General features: G+C 31.6%; 1 protein-coding gene across 2 annotated transcripts; it reads right to left on the bottom strand.

The window, feature by feature from the left end:
• Positions 1–1,395: 1,395 nt before the first annotated feature.
• LOC144576241 (Leucine-rich repeat protein kinase family protein) lies at positions 1,396–8,352 on the bottom strand. Of its 2 annotated transcripts, none has more exons than XM_078326551.1 (13): positions 8,059–8,352; positions 7,675–7,813; positions 6,963–7,034; positions 6,726–6,869; positions 6,100–6,246; positions 5,742–5,861; positions 5,544–5,614; positions 4,543–4,800; positions 3,533–3,738; positions 3,144–3,276; positions 2,878–3,038; positions 2,451–2,666; positions 1,396–1,841 (listed from the first exon to the last, which is right to left on the bottom strand). In XM_078326551.1, exons 1-13 carry the CDS (start codon positions 8,150–8,152, stop codon positions 1,596–1,598), a joined length of 2,007 nt encoding a protein of 668 aa, XP_078182677.1. In that variant the 5' UTR covers positions 8,153–8,352; the 3' UTR covers positions 1,396–1,595. The 2 variants fall into 2 exon arrangements, with proteins under 2 accessions (XP_078182677.1, XP_078182678.1); XM_078326552.1 differs by having other exon boundaries at positions 5,550–5,614.
• Between the last annotated feature and the right edge of the window lie 9,647 nt (positions 8,353–17,999).

Below are 17,999 nucleotides of genomic sequence, written 5' to 3'. Positions count from 1 at the left end.
CCTTCGATTCATTAAAATATTATTGCAACCTCGTCTCCTTCGACATATGGAGCTTTTGAGAATCGGAGGAAAATAAGAATTATAGTTTAAGATGGATCACTTGGCAAGTTAGCAATCGTACACGTGTTGACATGAATATTAATATTAATGTATTCTTGTATAATTTGTTTTGTTAGCAGAATTTTGATGCTGTAAAAAAATAAATCATGTACCAAGTTAAATTTGTCCATGATTATCTTTTTTATTGCATTATTTTTTTTTTATAAAAGTAACATTTTTGATGCAATGAAATTCGTATATACGGATATCAAAGTGTAATTGACGATGATTTATGTTAGTCAAGATAAGTGTAAATTCTATAAAATTCAAGTTACATACAAATTTGAAATTTTATTCATCCTTTCTGATACATTAAAATTCGAACTTGTGAATTGTACATAATACATCAATATTCACATTATTATCTGGACGTTTTTTTATTTTCTGATAATTATTACCAACCTTCAATATTATAAATTGCCACCAATCGCAATGCATTTTGGAGTTCAATGAACTTTTTAAAATTATTATTTTTTAGACTTCGTCTCCAAAACAAAAACACATATTGGACAATACATTTGATTTTTAAATTAAAATAAATATTATCATATAATAGAATTCAGCATAAAAGAAATATAGAATTGTTTAGAAATGATCATATAATGTAATTAATTTTGTACATTGAAATGGTAAACTCACATATCGATGAATAATAATTATTACAAAATTGAATAACTTTTAGCTATATAATTAAATTTGACAATAATTAATGATTAATCTAATAATACAACTATTTAATAACTAAACATATTTCAACATAATTTAGAAGTAACCTATAAGGTAAGGCTACGGTGCTATGGGTTGCATAGAGAGCTATGGTGCTACAGCTCAATATTTGAGTTTTCAAAATCCTAACGGTCGATCCGAACCGTTCATCTTGTTCTCAATATTAATATGTGTTTGGAAATTAAATTTTACATTTTTAAAAAAAAAAAATTATTATTTTTTTAGATAGATAGAAAATCAGTTGATTTAAACAATTGTGCATCATTCAGATATTTGATTTTTTATCTATCTAAAAATAATTTTTTTTCAAAAAATGTAAAATTTGGTCTCGAAACACATATTAATATGGAGAACAAGATGAACAGTTCAGAATAACTGTTAGAATTTTAAAAAATCAAATATTAAACCGTAGCACGGTAGCCTTACCCCAACTATAATATCAATTTCACAAACCGACGCTTCAATATCTAATATTTCTTCTCTCTTTGCTTATTTTAAAGAAATTTGTCTCTGCGCTGTTCGATTGTGAACCCTCCAATCAATAATCAATTCACTAGTAAGAAAATGATAACAACAACAAAACACCACACGTACGACATTGCATAGAAGTTGAACAGAACAAACCAAACAGGCCGTGTAAAAGCGATAATAATGTAAAATAAAAATATAACGATACAGAAAAAAGAGAAAAATGCTAAGAGTGCCCTTTCAATGTACTACCTAAATTATTTACAGTGTAGTAAAAGAAGAAAAGAAGAAGAAGGTATATATTAGGAAGATAAAGCCAGTTCAGCCCATGCCAAAGGGGAATGTTTGAGCTGAGCAGCAACTGATAAGTCAATTCCATTTTCCAAAATTCCAGCAATGATTTGCATTGAAGGTCGCTTTGACGGGTCGGGTTCTAAACATAGAGTAACAGCACTGCATATGACCTCGAGGTCTTCTGTTCTGAAGTTGGTTAACACAGGATCAACTAATTTCTTGATTTCTTCAGCATTTTGGAGATGTTTAACAGCCTGTCATAAAATTTATTGCTAAAACATGAGCAAAAACATGAAATTTATCATGCTAATTAAAATCCCTCTTATTTGCACAATAACCTAGTTTGTGGAAAACTAAAACATGAGACCCTATTAAATACAAAACAGAAATCTATTTTTGATCAAAGTTAATTTTTGTCATTTCGTACCAAAATCCTTTCGTTAATATGCAAACCGAAAGTATCACTTGTTTAGAACTACTTTCCATTTACCAATTAATGTTTATTTTTGCTTATGGTTTCCCACTTTTGACTTCATGCAGCACACAGAATATAGAATCAAAACAACTATGTGTATGGTCCGTGCGCTGCATGAAGCCAAAACTGCTGTGTTAAAATATGGATCAAAATGGCAACTCATAAACTTTGCTGACCAAAGCAACAAATCATGATTAGTTCAGAGAGAGATTGTGAATCTCTCTGGTAAGGGGGTAGCATTTCAATAGGCAAAAGCAAAATTTCTAAAAGATATTGCTGCAATGTAAGGTGCTATTAGCATGTTACTTATTTGTTACTAACTAAGACTTTTATTTATTTATCTTTTATGTATTCATAAATAAATTAACTTTCATAAAGGGGTTCTTACCCATTCGACCAAACAACCCTGATCTTTGCAATATGGAGGCCTCCCACTAATTATCTCCAGCAAGACTACCCCAAACGCGTATGTGTTTGCTTGCACATCCATGTTTCGCTCCTCTAAAGTGCCCGGGAATCCGTGAACAGAACTTCCATTCTGTATGTGATACGAGTTCTTCTCCAAATTTAAAAATAGCATATTCCAACATTCAAAATCAACTAACTGCACAAAAATGTAAAAGAAAAAAATAAATAAAAGGTCAACTAATTAACAAATACTGATTAAAAAATTAAAACCTGTCTGTAACTAATCATGTACATACATTACAAGAACAAGTTGCGTTAGGATGGCACTGAAATCCATGAAAATTTAAAATTAAGACGTTAATGGAATCCTAAATAAAAAAAAAAGAGAGAGAGGAGATGAGGCATACCTTTGGAGTGAAATCTTCAGTAACGTACACTGCATTTGAATTCAAATTAGCTAATGCATATGGGGGCTGCAATTCCGTGTGCAAGTACCGAAGCCCTTTTGCAATTCCTATAGCAACTTTCATTCGCCTAATCCAGGATAAATGTGACCCATCCTCTCCATCTAAAAGCACGAGCAAGCAGTCAATATGGTAAATACTGTCGAAAATTTGCCCCAAAATCAAAAACCAAAACATAAATAAACTGAATAATTAAAATGCTGACTTACAGTGTAGGTGTTCATACAAGGTCCCATTAGATGCATACTCAAATACTACTATTCGGGTAAATGGATCAGATTCTTTGCAATAGCCTAGAAACTTCGCTATATTCTCATGATTTAGCCTTGCCAAATGAGCTAGCTGGAAAAGATATAATTATAAAAAGTTCAATTGTCCATTTCCTATTCATTGATTACAAAAACCACTTCAATTTTGGGAAATTGCTTCTGATCCACTGTTCTCTTCGTGTTAGGTATATCAACTGTTGTATAATTTATAATATCAAACATACAACAATGTCATTACAAAACAACCAGTCTGTATCAGGATGGTATCAGTATAATTATATTGCTCGATACCAGTGATAAGGGAATCCTAGAGATATCTGATGTGATACCTTGCTCTGGTAGAAGAACTCGTGATAATTGCTCCAGTTGGCATGGGAGATGCAAAGAGAAATAACTGCAGCCTCAGGCCCATCTTTCAGAGTCCCTTTGTAAACTACAGTTTCATTGGTAGAGCCAATTATGTTGCTAAAATCTTCACATGCTATTTCAAGCTCCTGCCGGGTTAGCCTAGGTATATCCTTCAACAGTTCACCATCTGTAGAGAAATGTGTTTCAAGCAAATCCTTATTTGTACAAGGACATGCATGTAATTTACTTGCATAACATATTGTAGATTGAAATGGTATATCCACAAGTTGAAACCAACATTTTACTCTTTTGCAAGTAACATCTAGACTAAGGTTTACTCCCATTTAAATTGACAAATGTGTAACTGTCCATACAAACTGATTTATTGCCTTACAAACACCACATTAATTTACAAATTAAGCTGAGTTTGCTGAGAAGTCAGATAAGTTCACATGATCAGGTTATTGGAAAATTTTGCTTGGCTGAATGCAATTATGATAATAGTTGCACGTTTGTTGGAACTTGCACGTGTCAGCCCTGTATGGTAAATATTAACTATAAGAGTGAGTCTACGATACTATGCATAGAGAATATTGGTCCATACTATTGATCAATATCTCAATTTTGAAAGTTCAAACAGTTGATCCAAACCGTTCAACATGATCTTCATATGAAAATGTACTTGTAGATCAAATTTTATAATTTTTTTGCTATCTTTTTAGATAGGTAGAAAATCACTTGATCTAAAGATTGCAGGCCATTCAAAAGTAGTGATTTTCTACATATCTAAAAAGAATCTAAAAATTGTAAAATTTAGTAACCAAGTATATTTTCATATGAAGATCATGTTGGACGGTTTATATCGACTGTTTGGACATGGAAAATGAAGTTATTGATCCATAGTATGGACTAATTTGCGCTATGCATAGTACCATAGCCTCACTCTTAACTGTAATTTGTAAAAATCCCGTAAGAATAACAGACTACGAACCTATAGAGATGGTGATTTCATCCCTCCAGCTCTGAGTTCTGCTCCAGGGGGCTTTTAAATTCAAGGCTGGTTTAAGCTTACAACTTTTGTTGTAAGCTGAAACAATAGCAGTGAGACCCAAAACAAGTATCAGAATTCCGGTCACAATTTCTAAAAATAGAAGCCACCATGGCTGTCTTGGGTTCTGGTGCTTGTGCCACTCCTTTGATTCCTTGTATGCCACGCCTTTTTGTGCTGGTTGGGTTTTTACATTGCCACCTACAAATAGAAGTTTTGAAAGTAAATTGCAGTTGTAAGTGGAACATGACCTGATTTATAACTAGGCAATTCCATCGAACACCACAAGCATGATAACAATATGCAATATTGCCAGTACAATATCATAGTTTCAGGGCCATAATGACTTTGCCGTTATACAACATTGCCAGTACCAATATCATAAAAAAGTAGGGTTAAAATGCCCCATTGTTTCCGTGCCCCAATCATGCCTCACATCCTTATCTCGGTTTTGAAAGTCTAAACAGTCGATCAAAACAGCTCAACATGATCAAATTAAAATGTGCTTGAATAGGTACAAAACCACATCCTTATCTCGTCATACTAAAATGTGCTTGGAGACCAATTTTTATTTTTTTGGGAAAATTTTAACTACTTTTTTAGATAGGTACAAAATAACTGTTTTTGGATGGTCCAAAAATCTTCTGAAAAACAGTGATTTTGTACCCATCTGAAAAAATAGTAATTTTTTCCAAAAATTATAAAATTTGGTCTCCAAGCACATTTTTAATATGGAGATCATGTTGAGCGGTTTGGATTGACTGTTTAGACTATGAAAACATAGGGATGTGAGACATTATTGGGGCACGAAAACAATGGGAGCATTTTATCCCTACTCATCATAAAATTAGCATTCCTTAAGAACTTGTTGTCACATAAACACAAAGACAAACAGAACAATAGATAGATAGTAGATATATGGAGAGGAGGGGAGAGAGAGATACCATTACATATTTTGATGGTTCTCTGCAATTTTGAAAACTCATCTTGAAAGCAATTTCCTTGAAAACTTGACCTGTTTGTATAATTAATTGCTTCCAATTAAACAGCTTCGTTGATAATACTCTTAGTTACTTTTTATATTAAACTTTCTATTGTACAAAAGGAAAGTCTAGATCAATCATTGCATAAATTATATTCACCTTGGGAGATGTTTCAAACAAGCAGGTATTTTCCCAACTAAAAAATTGTAGGAGAAATCAGCTACTCTCAAGTGTGATGATTGCTGGCATAATCCATTACCACTGTCATGAGCCATCAATCTGAAACTCGTAGTAAAATTATGGTAAACTGAATCTTCTTTTTTTATTTTTTTATTTCATCTACTAAAATAATAAATAAAGAGAGAGGAGGAGAGGACTTTGGTGGACTTGGTCCTACTACCAGTTACAGGTGCCAGTATAGATCAATTAATATACAGCACTATTAAACCTCCACACAAACCAACAAAAGAATCTAAAATTTGAGTTGTGCACATGAATAAAAATTCATAATACAAACCTGCTATCACTTTGTGAAACACTCGTCTTGGTACTACCAGGTATTGGCCCCTTGAGTCGGTTTCGATCCAAACGCAATTCCACCAGATTTTGAAGCTTACCAAATTCCACTGGGATAGAACCAGTCAATCCATTGGAATGCAAGTTTCTACAAATACCCAAAAAAGAGACGGAGTTCAGAATGAAGAAAATACTGAGATAACAAGAAGTTGAAATTATTAAAATACTTAGTAATTTGGGAAACAGCAGAAATTCGCATTTTCCACCTTACACCAAACTTTTGTACTGTCCTAAATTTTCATATTTCATGGACAAGAAAGTGGGATGAAACAAATATGGAGAGACATGAAGGATAAAACATGTTTTGTGGAGCAATACAGGAAATATTTTGTTTTACAGAGGAAAATTTGTCATATTTTGCACCAATATAGAACCAAACCAACAATCCGATAGCCCTAAAAACATGAAAAATATCTCCGTACTTTTAAATTCCCCAGTTTTCTTCCAAACAAAATACTGAAACTCCTCAGTTTTCTCCTTTTGGAACAGTGTTTGGGGGCATTTTTATGTTCTAAAGGGAGCACAACTGAAGCTTTTTATTTGAGAAAATGAAACTTAGCCGCTTACATTTTTGTTATTCTGCTCAAGTCTCCGAGGTCAGCAGGGATAGGTCCAGTAAGCCGGTTCACACTCAAATCCAACACTGTTAGGTTCTTTAACAGCCCAATTTGATTAGGTATTGTCCCCATAAAGAGGTTATTATCCAAATGTCTGATCAAGAAAATAGGCATGCCTAATTGTCAGTGTAACAGAACAAATATATACTATCAAAAAGAAGAAGTGAAGGAAGAGTGCTGTACATACAATTCTTGCAGTGAGCTGAATTGACCAAGTTCTGGAGCTAGAAACCCTTTCAATGAGGAATTGGAGAGATTTCTGAAGAAAAGATATATTCAAAATTCCAAATTTTATATAAGTTGATGAAGTCAAATGCTCAATTGATGCAAACTACTGGTTGATGAATATTTTTCTTCTTCATTTCTTTCCAAAAAAAAAATTTCAAGGTGCTAACCAGGCATGAAATTGTTAACATTTCTTAGAAGTAGGCTCAACAAACTGAACATAAAATGAGATTCACCTGTCCTTCTCATATTAAACATTGCAATTTTTGCACAATAAAAAACTTTGCTTCTTTTTCTTATTTCTATTGGCATAACTTCAATTTAATTCATGGGATAAGAAAAATCGAATTCCAGCTTTTTTTTTTCTTAATTCCCTTGACATAGCTTCAATTTAATTCAAGGGATAAGAAAAGCGAATTCCAGCAGTGAAAGGGCATAATGTGAAGGAAAAAAGACATGACAGGATCAAATCAAATTAACAAATCCAAATAACTAAAGATGCTATTTATCGCAACCAACTCCCAACCTACAAAAAAAAAACACTACTAACTCTGGGAATGATTCGGTTCTACACTAAAAACAGTCAAGAATTGAGATCCACACAGCACAGGAGACAGAACACATGAGAAACAAACAGTTTAATTAATAAAAAAACTAAAACCATATTGCCTTACAATGAAATAAGCTGATCCCGTTTGCCAGAGCAGCGCACGCCATACCAGCTGCACGGATCTCGATGCATAGCATCCCAATCGGAAAGTTTTGACAGAGGGTCTTCGAATATAACCCTTTTAAAAGCAATTAGAATCCAGACTGCATTTGAAAATTGAAAACAAAATTACGAATTCCCCCAACTATCAACCACATTGCTCTTTTTTTGGAAGATATCGTTATGATTACTACGTACAATGAAACTTAAGTAAAGATGGCGGTTAAAAATGTGATATATATACAGTGAAAGGTGCTGACCAATTAAGAAAATTTCCTTAATAAAGAATTTCGAGGATATCCAAGTGAAATCGTAAATTGTTTCTAATTTGAGAAAAGAGTATACATACCATCATCTTGCAAAAGGGAATTGGATGGCGCAAAGTGAAATGCACAGTCAAAAGCGAGGAGAAACAGAAGCGAAAATCTAATCGAACTCTTCATGTCTAAACAGTCACTTAAAATCACTCGCACTCACTGAAACACTCGATTTTTTTCTCAACACAGAGAAAAAAATGAGAAGGATAGAAGAGAAGAAGGAGAGCGAATCGTCACTCGGCAATCCACATGGATGCAGATCATTCGAGTGGAGTTGGTGAAGGGGAAGGAGAAGAAAAGAAAAGATGAAGAGAGAGCAGTGAAGAGAGGAGACTAGGAGAGAGAATGTCTTTATTATATAAAGCGACATCGAATTAAATGGTGAGAGAGGTGTGAGTGCGTATTCTCTGAGATATCTCATATTTTGCGTGAACGACGTGTCCGGTGCCTATTCCGGGTGACGTACGGGGCCAGTATTATTTAGGCTTTGAGATTCGCGGAGAACGTATTTCAACGGTTGAGATTTTCCGGAAAGTCACGCAAAATAAGAGATATCTCAGAGGTTGTGTCATAACTACATTTTCTCTGTTGGTTTTCATCTCTACAATACAAAATATATTGAGGCCTGTTTAATTTCAATCACTGAAATTTTCACTCTGAACTTGCCAATAGCGCGCTGTCACGTTATCAGCGACAGTTCATATCAATCTCTAAAATTGTTGATCATTTTATTTTTTTTATACATGAGTCGCGTTTTACAGAAAACACGATTAACACTTGTAACAAATAAATAATCCGAGGAGGGTTAAGAGTTAAAATGTTTTATATCTTTCATGTCTTATGATATTCTACATTTTTTTATTCTTGTTTTTAAAATTTAAATAGTCCATTCAAATTGCTCACTGTGATCTTCATATTTTAATATGTTTAGAAATCAAATCTTATATTTTGTGAAACATTTTTACTGCAGTTTTAGATAGATACAAAATATTTTTGATATATTAAAAATATAAAGAATGTTTTATCTTCAGCATTCCAATCATTTGATTTTAGAACGGAATCAAGTTTTTAAACTATAGAGTTAAATACATATGAGATCAATTATATAAAAAATTTCTACGGACAATAAATCAATTTTACAATATCATGTCATTTTACTCTAAATTATATAAAAATGCATACATGAATACAAAAAAAAATATTAAAAATTATAGACCAATTGAGGACCCCATTACCTCTCCTTCCCTCTGTCCTTGATCCTGATGATACTGGTCTGCAGTTTCCAGTTATATGTCACTGCTGCTCTCTCTTTCTATTTTATGTTGGTGATTTTATGTAATTAATAGTTAGGTTGCTAGTTAGTGTTTTTGTAAACTACATTTGGGTTGTTGGTTTCATCACTTTATGTAATATATGCTGTCTTACGAACTGTTGTAATCTCGGTTTTTAATATCAGCCTACGGGCATTTCACATTAAAAATAAAATAAAGAATAACAATCAGGATTACATTAAGTTATTTACTTCTTCTTTTTTTTGTCTTCTTGTCCTTCAAGCGTTCCACTTGATGATGTCTAAATAATTATAATAAACCTCTTTATGTTGATTGAAATAAAACCATTTAAATTTGCTTAAACAAATATTCCTTTCTGTTCTGTCAGTAGATGGTTGTACAAACATATTATTATTTATCATATAAAGTTCGACGCACCGCTCAGTTGCTAAATGACGCGCTAACAGAATAAATTTACAAATAATGGTCTAGTTGGTATTTTTAATGGAATACTTTGCCAAACACCTTTCAATAGGAAAAATAGAGCAAAAGCTCTTTCGTTATTTTTGCTCCAAGCAAGAACACCAAGCGAGGGTGATGGAGAAAAGGAAAAGCTATTATCTGAATTTTTTTTTATTTTAATCAAAGTTTCATTCGGAATTAAATTTAATGCATATTAATATATTATATAGACTCTAAAACTGAAACAACTGTAATGGTGTAATTATTCATATTCCTTCTTGAGTGTTGGAGCGGCCATGAACAAATTAATATTTGAACACATGAAACAACAGTTGCTCTATTTTGCCTTTTTAAAAAAAAAATTAATATATTATATAAACAAATTTAAATTTAATTTCAGTGTCCATCATATAATATTTGAACACGTTGGTGTCATATACTTCTTGAGTGTTGGAGCGGCCATGAATTATAATAGCGCGGGATAAAATTTTCAGAGTAGCACATAATTGTATAATTATTTAAAACATAAGCATATTTTGTATATTTTTTTATGAAAAAAAGTACATAACTAAAGGAAAGCATATTTTGGAGAAAAAAAATTGAGCCATAAATAGACAAATATTCCTTCCAAAATAATATCACTCTGCCACTGCTTCAAAGTTGAAAATAGAGCTACTAAAAACAACTAGGGGTGTCAACAAGCTAACTCGGATCAAGCTAGGTCTAGCTCGTAATCGACTTGTAGTAGGAACCGATCGAACGGAGCGAGTTGGAATTAGAGGGGCGATCTAAAATCTTAGCTTGTAATCGGTTCGAGTCGAGAACAATCTGAATCGAGCTACCTCATAGTAGTTTGCTGAACTTTGTTAGGGCAATAGCATAAAGATATTAGATAATGAAGTCCGCAATCAACATAAAATTCACACAATTTAAATACAGATGTTTTTATTTAAATTAGATGGATCGCTTTAGACATTAATTTTTTATTTCCATCGGTTTAGCCTCTTTAGTTGAAAATTCAAATTACTTCAAACATTGACTAGAACAAAATTCTAGAGAGAATAAACCGATGGAAATATCTTAATAAAATAATGGATAATTTAGATGGATCGCTTTTTCTATCATTCTTCTGCATTTTATTTTAATTATCTATCAAACAATTCTTAAGTAATTTGTACAAAACTTTTTGTAAAATTAAGATCCTCAGATTTAAACTTTAAATCCTTCTTCGTTCCATATAAATTTTCTCAAATGGCAATACATTATTTTTGAAGCTCATTAATTGATGAAAATATGTATCGTATTATTAGTGATCACTGCCTCCCCCCTCTTAATTTCAACTGTTAATTTTCCGAATAGTACACTCGACCAGAGTCAATAAACTTTTATTAGAGTCAATTAATACCACTAAATTTTTACAAAACTCCTTAAAATTATGTGAAATTTGTGTTTGTAAAATAAAATAAATAAACTGAAAAAAAAAATTCCTCTTGATTGACACCATTGCGCATTGCCTAACAATTTTGGCTCTGCCACCTGGTACACTCACCTCTTCTGATTCAGAGCAGTGTTGTAAATAACGGTATGCGGCCGTCGGATGGATATGGTACCGCCAAGCGATTAATCGAGAATTATATATATGTTTTTTTTTATTATTTCCATCAGTGTAGCCTCTCTATAATTTTGTTCGTAAAATTAGACCATTGGTGACAATCCACATTTTATCTAATTATGTGGTCTATCAAGATATTAAATAGTTAAAATGAATAAAATCTAGTTAAGGCAACTAGAGATGATTCTAGAGGATTAAAATTCATTACTTGTGCCTTTTCAATGCGCGTTTAGTTTTGGGGCATTTATCTTTTCTTTTCTTTTTTTTTCTTTTAAAACTGCCCGTAGGCTTTGCATTTCCTCAAAAATCATAGCAAAAGTTTAGAATTTTTCTCCAAAACATTTATCTTTTAATAGATGAGAGATTTCCTATTAATGAGATACTTGTTGTGAAAGCGACTAGAATCTACTTTCATAAGTTGGTATGGATGTATATTTTTGGACAGCGACGGTGGTGCTTCAAAGGTACTCGAGTTTGAGATAGCGTGAAGGTATGATTTTGGTAGATTGGCACTGTACAAAATTTGGAAACCATACCGAGTACATTCTAAATTATAATTTTTTTGAAAGAAAATGAAGGTAAAAATATTGACAGAGCACTTTTAACTTCATATAGTGCTATTTTGACTTTATATGGAGGTTGGTTAAGCTCAAAACGTTTTTTTTCTAATTCCGAGAACAAACGACTCGGTTTTCTGATTTTCAAAGTCCAAACACTCGATCACCGCTAGATGTTCAATCTATATTAAAATGTGCTTGGAGACCAAAATTTATATTTTTTGGATTTTTTTTTACCATTTATTAAGATGGTTTGAAAATTATTATTTTTCAATGGTGCATAAATTTAATAAAAACAACAATTTTCAAACCATCTTAATAAATAGTAAAAAAATTTTAAAAAATGTAAAATTTGGTCTCCAAGCACATTTTAATATAAATTGAACATCTAACTGTTTGAACTTTGAAAATCTGAAAATCGAATCATTTGTTTTGTAGACTAAGAAAAAATATTTTGAACTTAGCCAATCTCCTCCTATTATATGTGCATCGTATGAAATAAAAAACTTGAGATTAATTTATCTAACTAGAGGTCATTTAGATATCTGCCAATGTTTAATTTCAAATTATCCGACCGTTAACTAATCCATGGCCATAATATAATAGACTATTTTTCTCTCTCTTCTGTCTTAAATAAACGTGGACAATTATTTTACCCTGATATATATATTTTAAATTGGCCATAAAAAGTAGCTAGAATGTCAGGCTAATACAGTATGTAACAAATTTGAAATTTCGTTTGGTTATGTGCAATTGGAACGAACAAGCTGCTCCGACCCTACGGGCATGTTACCAAAAATAAATAAACAAATCAGGTGCTTCGGAAATCCTAATCAATAGCTGTTCCACAACAAACAACAAAATATTCTAGTTATCTGCTCAAGGGGTAAACAAACAGACAATAAGCTAAATTAGATGGATACGGTACAGCCGTACAGCGCCTATCTTAATTAAATGCGAGGTAAGTGGTGCGCTCATTTGTAGGTCTTGGATAACTTATTGACGAATATCGCTAATATAACATCAGTGTCATTTTAGTTTATATAATACTAACTCTAAAATCTATTAAATTGAGTTCAAATAGTGAATTCAAACCGTTCAAACCGATCTACTTCATTAGTTGTGCGTTTATATGTAAAATTTATAAGTTTTTGAGTTTATTTGGTATCAAGTCAAGCAGTCAAATATGTAAGTTTCTAAGTTAATTTTAATACATTCATTTTTCAATTTTTTTGCTGCTTGATTTGATACTAAAATAACTTGAAAATATAAAAAGTTTGCATGTAAACGCATCACTAATAAAGTAAATTAGTTTGAACGGTTTGGATTCATCATTTGAACTCGATTTGATAGGTTTTGGAGTTAGTGTTATATAGCTGAAATGACACTGATGTTATATTAGCCATACTCTTTATTGACTTGTAATTATGAATTTATGATTTATAGCTACGGTTAAATAATAGTTCTATAGACGTATTCCTGTGGTAAAATCTAGGGATCCGTATCCTCTCAGGTACCTGATTCGAGCAAATTAAAACTGACGGACCAGATTAATTCGATCCGGATCAAACTGGAGCCGATTTTTGTAGAGATTGTAGGAGTTCATTTTGAGATTCATATCAAGCTAAAAGAACCGTCCTATTGTAATTGTACTCAGTCAGGTAACCTAAGGGGATGTGAATTTAAAATCTAGAACCATCTAATACTCCAAAAAAATATTAAGTTTTTATCCATTTTTGTCGAGTCTCAAATATAAGATTTACATTTTACAGGAACTAAAACTATTTTTCGGACTTCATATCGAAAATTTAAATATATATTTAAAGAGATAATTCATTTTTTTAAATTGGAAATGAAATAGAGTGCAACATAAAAAAAATAAAAAAATATTTATATAATCACACAATAAAGTAATTAATTTCAAATATTAAATTAGATATATTCCAAATTGATGAATATAGATTAGTTAAAAATTATCTAATTTTCAGCCATGCAATTAACAATCATAATTGTTGATAAATCCAACTCGATGATTTGACATGATAAAAGTTTTAAAACTTTTAACCTTATGAAGCAGTATCAATTTAATTAGTATTTTTATGATATATGGTTGTTATTTGTCAATTAATGAATTAACACTTTGACCAGTAACGAATTGACAATTGCTAATGCTTAATTTCCCAACTCTATTTTCTAGTATTTCCATTGTTTCTCTCTTCAGATTTTTTTTTTCCACGGTGTGCAAAAACTTCCTACAATTTTTTGTTTGTCTGTTGTTGTGTAATAGATGGTATAAGGTAGGTTCATGGGTTGGGATCATAGTCACAAGATTCACGAATTAAATTCGAATAATTTTTTTAGTGATGTCAAACCGAACGTCAAATTATTTGGTTGACCGAATTAAATCCAAATAATTTGCAAATTTTATGAATTTTCTCCAATTTTACGAATTATTTGCGAATTTTTTCCGAATATTTTCCATAACATTTTGTTTTTGTTTTGTTTTTTGTTCTCTTGCAGGATTGAGATATCTGATCCAGATAATTCCAAATCATTCCCGAATTTTACCCGAATTACGAATTTTTGACCTTGCTGAATCAAATCCGAATAATTCATTTGTCACTATGGTTGAGACAAGTAGTCAGAACTGACCGAGTTTAAGCAATCACATAGTCCACAAAAAATATTGTTTGCTTACACTAGGATTAAATTTTAATACATATAAGGAGCTATGTTTAGTTGTATGAATTAACGAACATAGAGGGTTAAAATGACACAAGTGGCTAAAGAGGGAACAAATTGTATGATATCAAATCCAAATTAGTACGATTCATTTTATGACTCGTACATATTTTATCAATACAAATATTGACACAACGCACATAAATTATGAAGCAAATTAGACGATTCCGATCAAACTTCAGACTGATTTGAATTCAATGCCTATCAGACACACCCGCTTCCTTCTCCGTTGAGCCTGGGGAACAACCATGGCAAGAGCAAGAAGCATATCCTCTGCGGAGTTTTTCCGTGCAGAGCTGTGCGGAGTAGGGGCGGAACTCAACTTCAACTATAGGGGTGGTTGATCAAAATAAATATCATATTTAAAATACTTCTATATAAACCCAATTTTATATCACACAAGATAGTATTGTTTCTTCATTATTTGCTTTCATTTACCTTACAATAAGAACCTGAGATCTTTCTTTTAAAGATAATTTTATTTGGATTTAAATTAGGTACAAAATTTCAATAATCTCTTCTATAATTCCATACAGAACATTTTTATCATAATTTATTTATTTTTATAAAAAAAATAAAAATATAATAAACAATCTTGTATGAAAATAAAATATTAAAATTAGCCTTTATTTAAAAGTTACAATGAACAACAATTTAAAATTTGTAAATAGTCGATAAATAAGAAACAAACTCTAATATCAAAGGAAAAAAGATATTACGTTCTTCACATCAATTTAAATTTCACCTTTATAATTTTGATTTTTTTTTCTCTTCAGAAAACCTCTTAATCACTTTTTTCTCTCCAATAATTTTCTTGTTTTCCGGTACAATCAATAATACCTTCTAAAATGGTTAAGGTGACCTCTCCAAAATGCTTAATGAAAATAATATTGTAATAGGTATGGTTTTTTTTTTCCTTTTTTTTAGTTTCTTTTTTCTGTTTTACTATTGAAAAAATTAGCAAATGAAAAAATATATTATCCTATATTCAATCCCTTTGATTATTTTGTATTATTATAGGGGTAGCTAATATATATAAAATAGAAGTTTTAGTTTAATTTTTATATACTTGACAAAAAAAAATGAAATTGTTGGGGGTGGTTTAGCCACCCCTTGATAGGCTTACCTTCTGTCCCTGGTGCAGAGCTTTTAATCTGGTACGTTCGTTTCGAATTGGACGGATCAGATCAGATCTTGCCCGAATTTAAAAAAAACTCAAAATTTGTAGAACTTTTAATTCGGTCCGTCCGATCTGAAACGAACGGACCATATTAAAAGCTCCGCACAGCTCGCACTGAAAAACTCCGCAGAGGATATCATTTCGGCAAGAGCAGGGAAGCTATCTCCCTTCTGATTATATATTGACCGTTAGATTCCAAAGAAATCACGCTTTAAGTAAAAAAGAAAGAAACAGCGGCTCAGATGTTGCTCACTTATCTGTTTTAACTTTTAATCAATCATTCAATCTTTAGTTCTTTACAATGAAAAAGTATTGAAATCTACACGGCAATCTATGTAAATGTGGAAGGAAATAAAGAAAACAAATTTGATAATTTATACGTAGCCGCAGCGAAACCCGAGAAAAAAGCGCGTTGCGCGCACATGGCGGGATCTACTGCCCTTCTAAGGCTGAATTCAGTTCTGTCAAGCGGTGAGAACTCCGAGAAATGTATTTGGTGTGAGCCGTTGGATCCAAACAACTGGAGAACTGGAGAGTTATCAACTGTCGGATCTGATCGGTCCATTCTAGTTTATTTGTTTAATTTAATGTTGCGCAACCTGTGTGAACAACCGTGCAGCATGCTACCTTTAAGATTAAACATGCTACCATAGTGACAAATAAATAGTTCGAATTTGGTTAAGTGGGATCAAAAATTCGTAATTCGGTACAATAAGAAGCAACAAAAAAAACCAAAAAAATAAAAATAAAAAAATTCGTGTTTTATTCGCGAATAAAATGTATTATACGTTTTTGTTCATTTTATTCGTGTTCAGTTCAAAAATATAAAAAAAAACAAATAAAACACGAATTATTTGCGTATATTATTACTATGCATGCTACTACAAGTCCACAACGATCTGTGACATTTTTAGGGCTTCCTTTGCCACAAATAATCTCGTCATCCTAAAAACAAAAAAAATTGTACAACAACCAAACACATGTAGTACGTCATGAATAAAAATATCCCTAAAAAAACATGGATAAAAATGGTCATCATATAATTCATATTTTTTTTTGTTTTTAGTAAAAATATCAGCAGGTATCTTACCTGCTACTTTAAAAGAAAAGGAAAATGATCATCATGTTGATATTTTTACTAAGTGTTTGGCGGTTGGTTGAAAAAATAGTATAAATTGCTGGTGAGGAAAGATTATCCTCCTTGTACCAGGATAATGGTACCATACAGTCATACTAATTCATTCAACCCGATGATACATTAAATGTTCAAGTATGCTTACAATTGTCTGGGATTTTTCGTTCTTGGATCATTCACCAATAGCTTGATGACATGTCATCATTTAACATTAATATCTAGAATTGCTAATGGTTGATTTTTTTTTTTTTTTTTTTTTTACCAAACAACATACTTTCCTAACATTTTGTTATCTACTTTAGGTAAAATATGATTCACATATTTTAATTCAACAAACCCACTAATAATACCAGAGATTGGTGTTGACGAGTCATAAAATTATTTCGTTTAAAAATGTTAGTGAGTAAATTACATAAAGTTATCATATTTTTCAAATGTATGTCATATGCAGGACTAATTTGGTACAAAACGAGAAACTTAAATTCTAAACGATACTTTTGAAACTTTGAGAATCAAAATAGTAAATGAGTAGTACTTTAAGAACCAAAATGATATTTTTAAAAGTTTAAGGACCAAAATGATAATTGGACGTCCTTTAAAATTATTTATGTATTCTACTATAAAATTATTTCTAAAAGAAACCATCCATTGCCCTTGAAAAAAGTGACATCCGTTGATAAAATTATTAAATATAGTATTGCGTAGTTTTAAAGCGTCTCTTGCTTTTATTTTATTTTCCAAATTTTTTCTTAATTATGCGTGGTTATGAGTGAGAAAAGTGGGTTATTTGGTGGGAATTTCAGCGTCATGATAACTTTTAATTCTGTTAGAACTTGCATTCAATTGTGCTTTAGTTTGGTTGCACGAAAAAGAACATAGGGCTTTATTATATAATAGTTAGGAGGTACTCATTACTTTAGAGTATATTAAAAAAAAAAATTAAGTTGGGCTCATCCAGGCAAGATGTGAATAAGTGAATCAGATTCAGCTACTACATTATGAAAGCCCCTTAAT

This window comes from Carex rostrata, chromosome 25, assembly GCF_964058835.1.
Source record: "Carex rostrata chromosome 25, lpCarRost1.2, whole genome shotgun sequence".
Lineage (NCBI taxonomy): Eukaryota > Viridiplantae > Streptophyta > Magnoliopsida > Poales > Cyperaceae > Carex > Carex rostrata.
Note: the sequence above shows the minus strand (reverse complement) of the source record. Positions and strands in the feature narration are given on the sequence as shown.

Coding starts and splice junctions, on each gene's coding strand:
- LOC144576241 (XM_078326551.1), bottom strand. CDS start 8,152: ATGAAGAGTTCGATTAGATTTTCGCTTCTGTTTCTCCTCGCTTTTGAC. Junction 7,035..7,674: donor CGGGATCAGCTTATTTCATT/GTAAGGCAATAT, acceptor TCTTTTCTTCAG/AAATCTCTCCAATTCCTCAT. Junction 3,277..3,532: donor AGTTCTTCTACCAGAGCAAG/GTATCACATCAG, acceptor TATCTTTTCCAG/CTAGCTCATTTGGCAAGGCT.